The sequence below is a fragment of the Notolepis coatsorum genome, assembly GCF_963971535.1.
Source record: "Notolepis coatsorum genome assembly, chromosome: 9".
Taxonomy (NCBI): Eukaryota; Metazoa; Chordata; class Actinopteri; order Aulopiformes; family Paralepididae; genus Notolepis; species Notolepis coatsorum.
This window is the reverse complement of record NC_140173.1, coordinates 30,771,546-30,786,536: the sequence shown is the minus strand read 5'-3', so window position 1 is coordinate 30,786,536 and position 14,991 is coordinate 30,771,546. Positions and strand designations below refer to the sequence as shown.

The window sequence follows — 14,991 nt, the reverse complement described above, 5'->3', positions numbered from 1 at the left end:
ATGGTATTGAATGCCGAGCTGTAGTCGATGAATAGCATTCTCACATAGTTCCCCTGCCTCTTGTCCAGGTGTGATGCTGCTGTGTGCAGCACATGAGCTATGGCGTCCTCCGTGGACCTGTTGGGGCGGTATGCAAATTGCAGGGGGTCCATGTTGATGGGGAGGGAGGAGCAGATGTAGCCCTTTACTAGCTTCTCAAAGCACTTCATGGCTATGGAGGTGAGAGCTACAGGGCGGTAGTCGTTGAGGCAAGCAGGCTTGGATTTTTTGGGTACAGGGATAATAGTGGACTTCTTCAGGCAGGTGGGGATGACAGCCTGTTCTAAGGACAGGTTAAATATGTCAGTGAATACTGGGGCCAGTTGGTCGGCACAGACTTTTAGGACGCGGCCGGGGATGCCGTCCGGACCTGCTGCCTTCCTGATATTCACTTTTTTAAAGGTCCGCCTCACCTCATGCTCTGTTACCCTGAACACTGCGCCTCCATCAGCAGCCGACCCCCCCCCCCCCCATTGCCGTGGCTTGTGAGCTGGTGTTGTTATTACCAGCATCAAACCTTGCATAGAAGGTATTGAGGTCATTTGCTAAGGAGATGTCACTGTTCAGTTTGAGGGAGGCGCCTTTGTAGTCTGTCATCGTTTTGAGCCCCTGCCACATAGCTCTAGAGTCAGCTTGTTCAAACTGGAGTTCAATTTTATCCCTGTAGCGCCGTTTGGCCTCTGACACTGTCCTCCTTACGTTGTATCGCGCCACCTTGTGGTCATTCATGTTGCTTGCCACTAGGCCGTCGTTGTATGCTTTGGTGCGCTCTCTCAGAGCTTCACGGACGGATTTGTCTACCCAGGGTTTTTGATTTGGGTAAACTCTCATTTTGGTAGTGGTGATTGTTTCTTCCACCATAGTACAAACATAGTCCAGCACTGTTTCCGTGTAGACATTAATGTTATCTGTGTCGCGGAACACATTCCAGTCTGTGCAGTCAAACACAGACCGGAGCGTCTCCTCTGACGTCAAATCCCATTTCTGCACCTCTCGCGAGACTACAGGAGTACTTTTGATTCTCTGTTTGTACTTTGGTGAAAGAAAGATTGACGCGTGATCTGATTTACCAAAGCCACTATCAGAATGAGCCTTGTAGCCACCTTTAAATTGCGTGTAACAGTGATCTAGGATGTTACCGCCTCTGGTGTTGCAAGTCACATGCTGATAGAAGTCAGGTAATACCTTTCTCAGATTGGCGCTATTGAAATCGCCCAGCACCAAAATGGCGGCGTTAACGTTCGTCGGTTGTATTATATTTACCTCGTCATGGAGTCTGGAGAGCGCGGCGTTGTTGCTGGCTTGCGGTGGAATATACACTCCTACAAGGATGATCGCCGTTAACTCCCTCGGGAGGAAGAAAGGACGGCACTTGATGGTTATATACTCCAGGTCTGGGCAGCAGTGGTTGGATAATTCCTTCACGTTAGTTGGATCGCTCCAATTTTTGTTAAACATGAAGGCAATACCTCCTCCACGTTGTTTACCGGACTCTGCTGTCCGATCCTTGCGATGGATAAAGAAGTGATCGGCTGGTTGTATGGCGTGGTCTGGAACCTCCGGCGTGAGCCACGTTTCGGTGAAGCAGAGAACGTTGCAGTCCCTAACGTCTCTTTGGTATTGAATCCTTGCTCGGATGTCATCCAGTTTATTGTCAATTGATTGTACATTGGCTAGCAATATACTGGGCAATGGTGTTCGGTGGCGTCTGGATCTCAGCCTGTTACGGATCCCAGCTCTCTTCCCACGCCGTCTGGTTCCTCTGTTCCTGGGATCAAGGAACAAAGGATCTGGTCCTAATCTCCGGAGAATCTCTTCAGGCCATTGTTGCGGTTCGGAAAGCTGGTCCAGTGAGTAATCCAGTTGGTAAGTTTCCCGTAATCCAATGTCTATGAGTGACTGACGGTCATACACATTAAATGCACCAACAGTTGGTACAAACAAAACTCTAAAAACTATAAATATTAACAAAAGTTATGGGGGTTTTTCCTCTTCCGACACCCTGTGTGGTTGTCGATGGGTTCCCGTTCATGTCAGGGGATGGTGACGGAATGGGTCTGGACATATGGGGAAGGGTCTCACGCCCTAGGGGTGGGCCACCGGGCGCGGTTCATACCGACACGTCTGGGTGGCACCTTTTTTTTTATGTTGGGATCAACACGCATATCTGCCCCTTCTCCTGGGGTTGGCAGGTCGGCGTGGTTAGGGCACGGGACTGGTTCTGGTCGCGCTGGTCCAGATCAGTTGCACCCGTTGTCCGCTGGGGATGCAGATCTGCTGTTCTGGTACCCTGAGGGACTTGGGATTTTTTCAGGGGGAAAAATACTAGGTCGGTCTGGGTGTCACAGGGTTGAGCGTTATGGGACCCTTGTTAGGTGCGTTGTATTCTGCACTGTTGTAATGGCTTACGGCCGTGCCGACCTGTACGCGTCCGATCTCGTCGGATCTCGACCGCTGTGCGGGTTGGTCTTGGTTGGTACTTGGTTGGGTGACCTCCTGGGAATACCGAGTGCGGGGTGCTGGGGCTGGTCTTCCATTTTTACGCTCTTCTCTTGCGCTTGGCGCTGAGGGGCCTGTTGGGGTGGTTTTAACCTCCTCGGGGGACCCTGTGCCCCCCGTATCACCGGGCCCGGTCCGGGGTAATGCTCGTTGACCCGTAGGCCCGGGATAGCCCTGTTGGAAACCGGAATGCGGGCTGCGGCGGTGCCGCAGGTGTGTTTTGGTTTTTTTTTTCTTAGGGGTTATGGGACCAACCATTGCATGGGGTAATGCCTGGGTGGTTGGTTCTCTGGTGTGTTGCTGCAGTGTCAACTCCCGGTTCTCCGGTTGAGGGTGCCCCTGCACGTTCATGACGTCTGCCGATCGTATGGGCTTTTTCTGTGGGCAGCTGTCAGGGGCCAAGTGGTCTAAGGATCCCACTTCTGACATGCTGTTTAAAAGCTTGGTTATGCGACAACGCCAGCATACGCCCCTTCCGCCGGGGCGGCTGTTTTCAGCTGTCCTTTCTGGCGCCTGCCTCGTTTGCAGTTTCCAGGCTTGGGTTGACAGCCTGTTGCCTGGTCTTTTTCCCCGGTGCACTGCCTGCTTCCGTTGGTTAACTCTTGTGTGTTATGACCATGCTGTCTGCCTGTTGCAGGGCCTGTGTTCCAGGCGGTGTGCTGTCGGGGAGGACAGGGCCCGCTTGGCTGAGGGGCCTTTGTCCGAATACGCTGGCGATGTGGGGGGCGGGGTCACTAGGTGCCCACCTGGTGGGGTCTTGATGCTGGCATCATGGCCTTCTCCGGGCCCCCATTCCAGGGAGTCCAGTCCTTTTGGTGGGTCTGGGTCTTCCTTCGCGCTCCGCTGCTACGGCCTTGCCACGGGGTTGGGTTTGCCCTTGATCCCGTGATTCTGGGGGCAGTGACGAGGTTGTTTCCTACGTTCGTTCCCGGGTGGCATGCGGGTTGTGCGTGGGTGTAGTCGTGGGGTCAAGCCACGGTCTGCTCACCCTGTGCGTTGGGTTGCTTGAGTGCCTCTTCGCACGGTCGGGTCCGTCGCCCTCCCGTGAAGCCCCTAATAGGGGGGATGCCCTCCATTAGGGGGGGTCGGGGGGGCTCGGCCCTCCCTGTTCTGATGGTTGTGGGGGGCTGTCAGCGGGGTGTATTTGTCAGCCAGCGGCTCCGCTTGGCCTCCCTTTGTGCAGTAGTGATGCCAAGCAGAGCCCCTAACGGAACAGAACGTTAGGTTATGGCTATAACCAAGTTCTGTTAGTTAGGGGTGACGCTTGGCATCAGACGGCCGCTGCAGCCCTTGACCTCACCTTGTGGTGAAAGCTTGGGTAGGAGGAGAGCAGGTGACCACACACCTGCTTATGAAGGTAAGCTGATGAGGGGTGTGGTCAGACTAATACTGGTATTAAAGGTATATTTGTGGAATTTTATTCAGTACGCGTGCACGTACGCGAGGGAGTGCAGTAGTGATGCCAAGCGTCACCCCTAACTAGGCCTGTCACGATACCTGTCACACATTTAGCTGGGCGATTAATTGTCCCAGAAATTATTGCGATAAGTGATATTATTGCGGGTTTGAGAGAAATAATTTTTTTGAGAAATGTATTTCCCAAACGTTTTCAATCAACTTTTTTTTTTACTAATATAATGATAATAGCATAATAATGCAAGGAAACCGTTTCAAAGTGCAATAAACCTTTATTTAACATTGGAAGACATTTTAAATATCCTAAATTACTACCTAACCAATCAGATATGAGGTAGCGTCAGAAGCAGAGTAACCTCGTTCCCAGTTTTATCTCTGTGAGAGCAATGATAAAACGAGCAGAGCAATGTGTGTGGACAAGAGGCGGGTTGCTACGTTTACTGTAGGAAGGGGCTTTTAGACCCATGTTTTTATTTTTTGCTTCGAAAAGAGGGACATCCTCTCAATATGCGGGACGTGGGACATTAGGTAAAATGGCTGTGCAGTATACAACCAAAAGCGGGACACCTGGTCACCCTAACTGTGGCTCGCGTTTGTTTACTGTGGCTCGCGGATTATGTGATGGGCAAGCTACTTGGAAAATGTAGTAAGCTACACTACCAGTTACTCTCGATTAAAATATAGCTCAACAATAATCAAATAAACACAAATATATACTATCTCTATTGGAATGGAGACTTTTCAGCACAGGATAAACTAGGGATGGGCAAAAAAAACAGATCGATTGATCACATGATGTACTTGAGTACTCGTGGAGGAAAACGCTGTACAAAATAAACGTCTTTTCCGGTGTTTTAGACTTTGCTCTTTTATTTTGAAACCCACCGACCGGAAGTATTGTTGTTATTATCCTAGCAGAACCTATGAGCGGACAACTTGTGTCATCCGGTTCTGTGTTTTTGAGCTAATGATAAAACAAATGTTGAGATTGTTGGTGAACAACTAACTTTAGGTTAGTTTTAACGTTAGCTACTAACGTTAGATGCAGCTACTACAGGCAATCAACGATGAGGAGGAAGCGTCATAGCATCAACACTAGATCTTGAATCTTTATTTAGCAGTCCAGTTTCTCCGGGCAGTAGCGTATAGCGTTTGTTCACGCTACATCACTACTTGGGTCTAAAAATAGCTACACTACAAAGAACGCTACTTGGTTCAAAAGGAGCGACGCTACCATCACGCTACTGAGAAATGTAGTTAAGCTATGTAGCGTTGCTACTGCCCAACATACGCATGGTGCTCACAGGAGCTCCCGTGCTGTACTCTGTAGTAACGCCAGCGGCCCGCCTCCCCACACGGAGAGGTACTGGTTCCCGCCTCATTAAAACAAACACGCAAATAGCAATTAATTGCGCCCATCAAAATCATTGCATTCATTTTCATTATTGCGCGATAAATTGATTTATTGCTTATTGCAACAGGCCTACCCCTAACTAACAGAACTTGGTTATAGCCATAACCTAACGTTAATGTGCCTACCACGTGAAGGTGCATGATCAATGGACAGCACAAAAACGATTTGTGTAGGTGGAGACTAGAGCTACCACAGATAGTAATAAGTTATTAAGAGTAAGTAATCCATACCATATATATCCTAATAGTTACCTTATTACCATACTTGGCTGAAAATAAACGTTGCTGCCTGTTGTGAATGTGTTTTTCCCTGTAGGCTAATACATAAGTAGGCATAAATTTTTGCAGTTGAGGAAAAATTTGCAGTTGAGTAGGCTATATGTAGGGCTGGGCGATATGACGATATTATATAAATATCGGGTACAGTTCATTAACAATACACTTTTTCAACGTATCGTGGATATCGTGATGTTTTGCCCAATAGGATTGTGTCGCGTCAATCTGGTCCACACGTTACTCTTTCATATCTCAGCACGTGTTGAGATATGCCCATTCCGCGGTCTGTTAATAAAGTTTTCAATCAGACAGATGTATGGAAAGGCTTTTATTATAACATTCGTTGAGGTAAAATCATTATGGCTCATTTAGTCATCCTGTGGTGCACTAGTCTCCTACTAGTCGGTTGCGGGGAGCTAATGTAAGTAGCTTTGTTGATGTCAGGACACCGGACATTCAGGAAGTAAAAAACTAATAGAGCTTGCCGATTGGTGCTAAGAACAGCAGGGCGGGTGCAAGCGGTGTGACGTAATTGGCAGACTCGACTGTCAATCAAAATGTTTCTGTTGTCCGTCAGAATGAATGAATGAAAACTTTATTAAAAGGTTGCAGAATGGGTACAATACAGTACAGGAGGATGAAGACCAGAAAAAGACTTTCGGCTTTTTTACATAAGGGTCCTCCATTTTCAATTCATCAAAACATTTAGAGACATACTAATATATAGTAGTTTCATAAAAATGCTAAAATGCTATTTATTTATTGATTGATTGATTGATTGATTTAAAACTTTATTAACATATTGCAGAATGGGTACAGTACAGCTCAATACATACAATTGTTAAGGGGATGCAGACCAGAGAAAGACTTTTGTCTCGTTTACATCAGGGTCCCCCATTTTCAATTCATCATATTTCATATCTAAATCATATAATATCTCATTGCTAAATATATGCAATATATTATAATCTAATAATCCAATAATCTAAATCTAATATATAATATAAAAATGCTAAATGCATGGGTATTTTATTTTGTCTTTAATGTTAGCTTGCAAACTCAAATACTGTCTTGGTAAGCCTCATAATGAATCGTTTGGGGTAAAAAAGAAAAAAAAACATCGTGATGTGTATCGTGTATCGCCGAAAGGTCAGAAAATATCGTGATATCATATTTAGGCCATATCGCCCAGCCCTAGCTATATGTGCTGTGTTTTTATGTCTTCCATCGAGGACCACCTTGGAAATAAGTGTTTTAATGAATGCTTTTAGGTGATATCCTCAAGAATACAAATTAGTCAAGATAATTTGTTTTTATGATGTGTTTTTAATTTCCAAATAAATCTAATAAAAAAAAGCAGTTTTTGCAGTTGAGCTACAGGTGTTGTATATTATACAGCCTTTTCATGCATCTTTATCAAGGGAACCTTTATCCTAATGATTTAAAAAATAATATTATGATGATACGATATGGACCTAGTAGTTGGGTCATCTGTGGCACTTTGTTTCTCAATGGATTTGTCATCTAGGAGAGTTGATAAACTAATTTAGCCAGGGTGTATTTTTTTAAAAAGGCGGGGGAAATTTGTGAGACCAAAATCCAAAATGGCTGCCGTGGAAATTAACTTTTTAATGGTTTGACCTACAATGATGCACAATACATGGTACCAGCCCCCTCTCAGTCATGTACCAGCCCCCTCTCAGTCATGTACCAGCCCCCTCTCAGTCATGTATACCAGCCCCCTCTCAGTCATCTACCAGCCCCCTCTCAGTCATGTACCACAGCCCCCTCTCAGTCATGTACCACAGCCCCATCTGAGTCATGTACCAGCCCCCTCTCAGTCATGTACCAGCCCCCTCTCAGTCATGTACCAGCCCCCTCTCAGTCATGTATGCCCCCTCTCAGTCATCTACCAGCCCCCTCTCAGTCATGTACCACAGCCCCCTCTCAGTCATGTACCACAGCCCCATCTGAGTCATGTACCAGCCCCCTCTCAGTCATGTACCAGCCCCCTCTCAGTCATGTACCAGCCCCCTCTCAGTCATGTATACCAGCCCCCTCTCAGTCATCTACCAGCCCCCTCTCAGTCATGTACCACAGCCCCCTCTCAGTCATGTACCACAGCCCCCTCTCAGTCATGTACCAGCCCCCTCTCAGTCATGTACCAGCCTCCTCTCAGTCATGTATACCAGCCCCCTCTCAGTCATGTACCACAGCCCCATCTGAGTCATGTACCAGCCCCCTCTCAGTCATGTACCAGCCTCCTCTCAGTCATGTATACCAGCCCCCTCTCAGTCCTGTATACCAGCCCCCTCTCAGTCATGTACCAGCCCCCTCTCAGTCATGTACCACAGCCCCATCTCAGTCATGTACCACAGCCCCATTTCAGTCATGTACCAGCCCCCCTCTCAGTCATGTATACCAGCCCCCCTCTCAGTCATGTACCAGCCCTCTCTCAGTCATGTACCAGCCCCCCTCTCAGTCATGTACCAGCCTCCTCTCAGTCCTGTATACCAGCCCCCTCTCAGTCATGTACCAGCCCCCTCTCAGTCATGTACCACAGCCCCCTCTCAGTCATATACCACAGCTCCCTCTCAGTCATGTACCACAGCCCCCTCTCAGTCATGTACCAGCCCCCCTCTCAGTCATGTACCACAGCCCCCTCTCAGTCATGTACCACAGCCCCATATCAGTCATGTACCAGCCCCCCTCTCAGTCATGTACCACAGCCCCATCTCAGTCATGTACCACAGCCCCATATCAGTCATGTACCAGCCCCCATCTCAGTCATGTACCACAGCCCCCTCTCAGTCATGTACCACAGCCCCATATCAGTCATGTACCAGCCCCCCTCTCAGTCATGTACCACAGCCCCCTCTCAGTCATGTACCACAGCCCCATATCAGTCATGTACCAGCCCCCATCTCAGTCATGTACCAGCCCCCTCTCAGTCATGTACCACAGCCCCATTTCAGTCATGTACCAGCCCCCCTCTCAGTCATGTATACCAGCCCCCCTCTCAGTCATGTACCAGCCCTCTCTCAGTCATGTACCAGCCCCCCTCTCAGTCATGTACCTGCACGACTGGCGGGGGGTGCTTAGTAAGAGATGTGATTGGGCCAGCCCAGTGGCAGTCAGTACCAATGGGCCGCTGTCCCAGCCTAGTAGTGGGCCAGTCGTTTTTTTTTTTTTAATAGTTACAAATAGTTACAGAGGACAGGTCCGGACCTTGGTGACCTCATAGCTGGCTACGGCCATGCATATATGACACACATGACATACAGATAGACAGTACTGCTACATCTAGACATTTATGACATACCAGATCTACAAATACAGTACTGTTTGTGATACAAAAATAGTCTAAAAAAGAGAGTATATACATTTGAGGGGGAAAAACTGTACATTGTACATACTACCAAATAATACAAACTACCCAAATAGTTATTACAGAGAACATGGAAGCTATAGCTATAGTAGATTATAGGCTATACCAAATGAACATTCTATCTGTGTGTGTGTGTCTCCCAGGTTCCCATTCTATTAGATGTTATTGTTATTGTTTTCTCGGACTACTCACAGTGGCACCAGCCCAGATGGCAGCACCAGTGCAGCTTGAAGCACCTCCCGGGGCTGTGCGTCACGGTCCCGGCGCACGGGAGGAAGTCCGGCCGCCCCGCACAGCTCCGCGCGGAGGCTTGCGCCTCGTCCAACTTGCCGCTCCTCGGTGACGGTCCGGTGCTGGAGGAGGAGGACATCCCTACTCCGGGTCGCACGGCACGGCACTCTGCTACCGGGGGTGGAGACAGAGGAGCCAGTAGTAACGGATCATTGTTGTTAGTTAGCGCCCCGGCCGAACACAGTCAGGGATCCACGACGCACACAAAACCCATATGGAAGAACGACATCCGAACAGGGAGGGACTCTCGAAAAACGCTGAACCGAGTTTTATTATGTGGGAACCGAACAACAAACCCACGACGAGAGCTGCGGGATCCAAAACAAGCAACCGAGAGAAATACGGATAAAAGTCCTTTCTTCACTTCCAAAATGAACTGTCTGAAGTCGATTGTTTGTATATGGCTACTATCAGGCTTTTCAGCTACTTCTTCTCCAAGGTCCTCGGTCTGTGGTCGCTCTCCAGCCGCTCCTCCTCACTCTGTTCTGGGAGGTTCTCGCTCTCTCTCTATCTCTCTCTCTCTCTCTCTCTCTCTCTCTCTCTCTCTCTCTCTCTCTCCTCGTATAGCCCAAGTTATCTCTCTTATAGGGTGGTAATTTATTTATGTATTATGTTTTTGCTGTACCCAGCTAGTTTCCCATCCACTCATTGCTCTCTGAGCTCACACAAAAAGGAGATGTTCTATTAGGGGGAACAGCAGAGTGGCCTGCCTGAAGCACACACACACACACACACACACACACACACACGCGCGCGCGTGCACGCACGCACACACACACACACACACACACACACGCGCGCACACACACACACACACACTGAGAGCGCTGGGGGCTGTCAGCCAGAGAAGGACAGAGGATGAAAGGACTGTAGAATCACAGCTCACCACTTAGCAAGCACCCATAGACAATAAAACTGTCTGTGTGTGTACGTGTATTTTTCCAATAAAGGAATATCTCATCTTATCTTATATCTATCTGTGTGTGTGTGTGTGTCTGCATTTCTTCGGGGGAGCCTTTGATTTCAGGTGTAATGATGATGTCATAAGGGCCTCTGCAGGGGGTTGGCAGCTACTGTAAGCTAAGGGGAGTTTCTCGAATTCCTAGAAAACGTCCCCAAAGTGACACCTGAACAAATTCACCCTGGAAGGACGAGCAGAGAGAAGGAGCAACATTTAACCCTTTCACTGCCACACACAACAGAAGGTTAACCCTTTACTATATCACACAACCGACGGTCACAAAGGGTTAACCTTCTGTTGTGTGGCAGTGAAAGGGTTAACCGGCTGTCATGTGGCAGTGAAAGGGTTAACCTTCTGTGAATTGTCGCAGTGAAAGGGTTAACCGTTTTGGTAGTGCAGCAGTGAAAGGGTTAAGGATAAGAGAGGACCTAGCAACACATGCACACAAATGAGATGAGGTTGTGCACTCTCATACACACATGCATTCACACACAGACACACACACACACACACATTAGATAAGTACTTTCTCATGCACACACATGAGATGAGAAGCACTCTTGTACACACACACACACATACACACGCGCATGTGCGATGAGAAGCACTCTTGTGCACACACACGCCAAAAACCTGTATCCGATTCCATTCATTTGTGCTAAGCTAGGCTAGCCAGATAGCTTTCTACTGAACGCACACAGAGACAATTGGTATCTATCTTCTTGTCTGACTCTGGAGAAGATGGTAAGAACATTTCCCATGATCTTTAAGGGGAGACCACCCCCCTAGATAGGGAAAAAATAATAATAATAAAGGATGAAATCATTTGCAAACATCTTAATTGTTTAGAATAGTCAAAAAAAGAAAATAAATGTATTACAAATTTTTTAGTCGTATAATTTTATTACCCAAAAGGGGGCGTGGTCTATTCAAAATGGCCCCTTTTTGCATGTTACCTCAAACAAAATTTAGAAAAAATTGATGATATATAGATATTTTCTCATGGTTTTTCATGTTACTACATTAAATACCGAACTTTTTGCTAGAGGATTTTTTTATATGCCACCCGAACAGGAATTTATGACCTTTTATGACCCCCTAGTCATAAAAAAAATCAATTTTTTTGCATACATTTTTTGTATAAAATGTTCAAAAAATCTGGATGAGTGATATATCAAAAAATCCTCTAGCAAAAAGTTGTGGTATATGGATAGGAGGAGACGTGGCCAGTTTGGTGTGTGGAGGTACTAGAGAAATTGAGATTTCTTGTTTTATGTGTAATACAAACTCATAAAATCTAGTTTTGAGAAAAACGCCTTTAAAGTTTTGTATTTTCTGTAAATCAGACTATGTATGACATATCAACAAACCATTTGGCACGAAGAAGCAGGATATAGATATGAATAAAGGTGGAACGTTTGGTGTCTGTAGATGCTAGGGGAATGGTACATGTCTACCCTTTGGGAAAACACCTTCAAAGTTCTGTATTGTAAAATGCCATACATTTTTTTTGAAACCACTATTTACAAACACAACACCCAATCAAACCATTAGTAATAGACAACCTAAACACATGCCTGATAACTGAATAACATAATAACATAATAATAATGATGTAGTAGTAGTAACAGTTTAGTAACAACTTTTACCCCATAATAGGCAATTTCTTTTGAATAGATATCACTATGAAACGTTCCCAGTTTGGTATGTACATATAAACTAAGAAAAAATATATTGCAAGTTTTCTGAATTTTATGTTTATATATGCAGATGAGGCACTTCCCCATTCGATATGTGCACATTTATGGATGCAATCATGCAGAATGAAGCAAAATAAGCAACTAAATGTGTTAAGTTTTCTTGTCACTAGTTTGAAAGAAGACATGTAAAGTGGCAACATTATACAAAAATCTCAAAATTGCCACAAAATCAGGAAAATTGTATTTTAGGTGGGTGGTCTCCCCTTAATAATAGTCTACCACTCTCTCATCTGGTCCGTTATCTGCACACGCACGCACGCACGCACGCACGCACGCACGCACGCACGCACGCACGCACGCACGCACGCACGCTCGCACAGACAGCTGGTGTTTAAACAGCCCAGGGACTGAGCAGGGTCAACACAGCTGGGGCCATTCTGACATTCAGCTTGTTTGTTTACTTTAAAAGCATCTCTCTTCCCTTCTCTTCTCCTCCTCTTCTTCTTTCCCTCCCCCTCTTCCTTCTGAGTCACCATTCCCTTCCTTTCTCCTCTTTTCATTTCATTTTCTTTCCTTTTCATTTCTTTCCGTTATTTCTACCTCTTCTTCTCTATCTCTTCTTCTCTATCTCTTCTGCTCTATCTCTTCTTCCCTATCTCTTCTTCCCTATCTCTTCTCTATCTCTACTTCTATATCTATCCTTCCCTATCTCTTCTTCTCTGTCTCTTCTTTATCTGTTCTTCTCTATCTTTTTTTCTCTATCTGTTCTGCTTCTCTATCTCTTCTTCTCTATCTCTTCTTCTTCTCTATCTCTTCTTCTCTATCTATTCTTCCCTATCTCTTCTTCTCTATCTCTTCTTCTTCTCCATCTCTTCTCTATCTGTTCTTCTATATCTCTTCTTCTCTATCTCTTCTTCTCTATCTCTGCTTCTCTATCTCTTCTTCTCTATATCTTATTCTTCTCTATCTCTTCTCCTATATCTGTTCTGCTTCTCTATCTCTTCTTCTCTATCTTTTCTTCTTCTTCTTCTTCTTCTTCTTCTTCTTCTTCTTCTTCTTCTTCTTCTTCTTCTTCTTCTTCTTCTTCTTCTTCTTCTTCTTCTTCTCCTCCTCTATCTCTTCTTCTCTATCTCTTCTTCTCTATCTGTTCTGCTTCTCTATCTCTTCTTCTCTATCTCTTCTTCTCTATCTGTTCTGCTTCTCTATCTCTTCTTCTCTATCTGTTCTGCTTCTTTATCTCTTCTTCTCTATCTCTTCTTCCCTATCTCTTCTTCTCTATCTCTTCTTCTTCTCTATCTCTTCTTCTCTATCTCTTCTTCCCTGTCTCTTCTTCTCTATCTCTTCTTCCCTATCTCTTCTTCCCTATCTCTTCTTCTCTATCTTTTCTTCTCCATCTCTTCTCTATCTGTTCTTCTATATCTCTTCTTCTCTATCTTTTCTTCTATATCTCTTCTTCTCTATCTCTGCTTCTCTATCTCTTCTTCTCTATCTCTTCTTCTCTATCTCTTATTCTCTATCTCTTCTTCTCCACCTCTTCTTCTCTATCTCTTCTTCTCTATCTCTTCTTCTCCACCTCTTCTTCTCTATCTCTTCTTCTCCACCTCTTCTTCTCTATCTCTTCTTCTCTATCTCTTCTTCTCTATCTCTTCTTCTCTATCTCTTCCTCTCTATCTCTTCTTCCCTATCTCTTCTTCTCTATCTCTTATTCTCTATCTCTTCTGCTTCTCTATCTCTTCTTCTCCACCTCTTCTGCTTCTCCATCTCTTCTCTATTTCTTCTTCTTCTCCGTCTCTTCTCTGTATCTTCTCTACGTCTTCTCTATATCTTCTTATTTTCTCTGTCTCTATCTCAAACTCTATCTCTTCTGTGTCTCTTCTTCTTCTCCATCTCTTCTGCTTCTCCACCTCTTCTCTGCCTCTTCTCTATCTCTTCTTCTTCTCTATCTCTCCTTCTCCATCTCTTCTTCTTCTTTGTGTGCCTCTCTTCCTCCATTCTTCAGTTTCCACTGTCCTTTCTTGTCCTTTTGTGTCTTGTCCTCTCCATGTCTGACAAGCTGTCAGCCACACAAACCAGCTGTCAGGATCTTATTATCAACCGTTGACATCCCACCCCCCTCCCCCCAGGCTAGGCGTGTCATTGGCTGAGAGCTGTCACATCAGGTCCCCTTTAGAGGCGATTGGATCATTGATGAATCAGAGGATTAGTTGGCTAACCACTCTGTTTATGAAGAAGAGGAAGAAACAAGACTAGGTGAGCCTGGCTTAGCCGGTAAAATAGGCTGGAAGGAGTGATATTTAACACTTTGAGTGCCAGCCGTTGAGTGCCAGCCGACGAGAAATCTCGTTTTTAATCGTTATTTTTTTTATTATCGATTTCCATTCATTTTTCATCAATATAGCCTCACGTTACCAGTGGGGATCTGTCTGAGCTCGAACAGGGAAAATACCGCCCCCTATCGTCTCTCCGGATGGTACTGCACCCTATTGGATTGGATTGAATGAAACGCATGGGGAAGAAAGAGTCCGGATTCCACATTTTACTTGTCAGGCAAGTAACCGGAGACAATCCCAGTCATTGCCCACCATCAGAACAGCGTGGAATATGTCTTTTGACCACCCAGCGTTGGATCAATAAACGCGATCAATATTTGGAATGGCGATCAGGAATTGGAATAATCTTTTTGGAGAACATCTGATCTGAGGTAAGGAATCTATTTTACCAGTATTGGGATAATCTGAGCTGTTTTCACCTATATATCAACGTGTCCCATATGTGTGTGTGTGGCTGTGAGTGTGTGTAGCTGATCAGGACATAAGATAATGGATTTTTCAGCCCACTTCTATAGCGTGCATAAGTACACATATACTATCGATAATCTAGCGTTTATTTGAAAATGATTCATAAATAGGCCGAAAAATTACAATGTGTTTTGTGTATTACAGTAAAGCGCGATTCCTGCAGAATCTTTTTTTTTCGGAAAGTTTCAAAAAACAAGCGTTTTTCAAAAT

At 45.5% G+C, this 14,991-nt stretch overlaps 1 protein-coding gene across 1 annotated transcript in view; it reads right to left on the bottom strand.

The window, feature by feature from the left end:
- The window catches only part of LOC311234185 (UPF0524 protein C3orf70 homolog A-like), a 66,481-nt gene extending 56,643 nt beyond the window's left edge, over positions 1-9,838 (bottom strand). The window contains exon 1 of the mRNA XM_084321307.1: positions 9,224-9,838. Within this exon, the coding sequence (XP_084177433.1) occupies positions 9,224-9,401 (178 nt within the window). The 5' untranslated portion in view covers positions 9,402-9,838. The remainder of the gene's footprint in view (positions 1-9,223) is intronic.
- Positions 9,839-14,991: the final 5,153 nt, after the last annotated feature.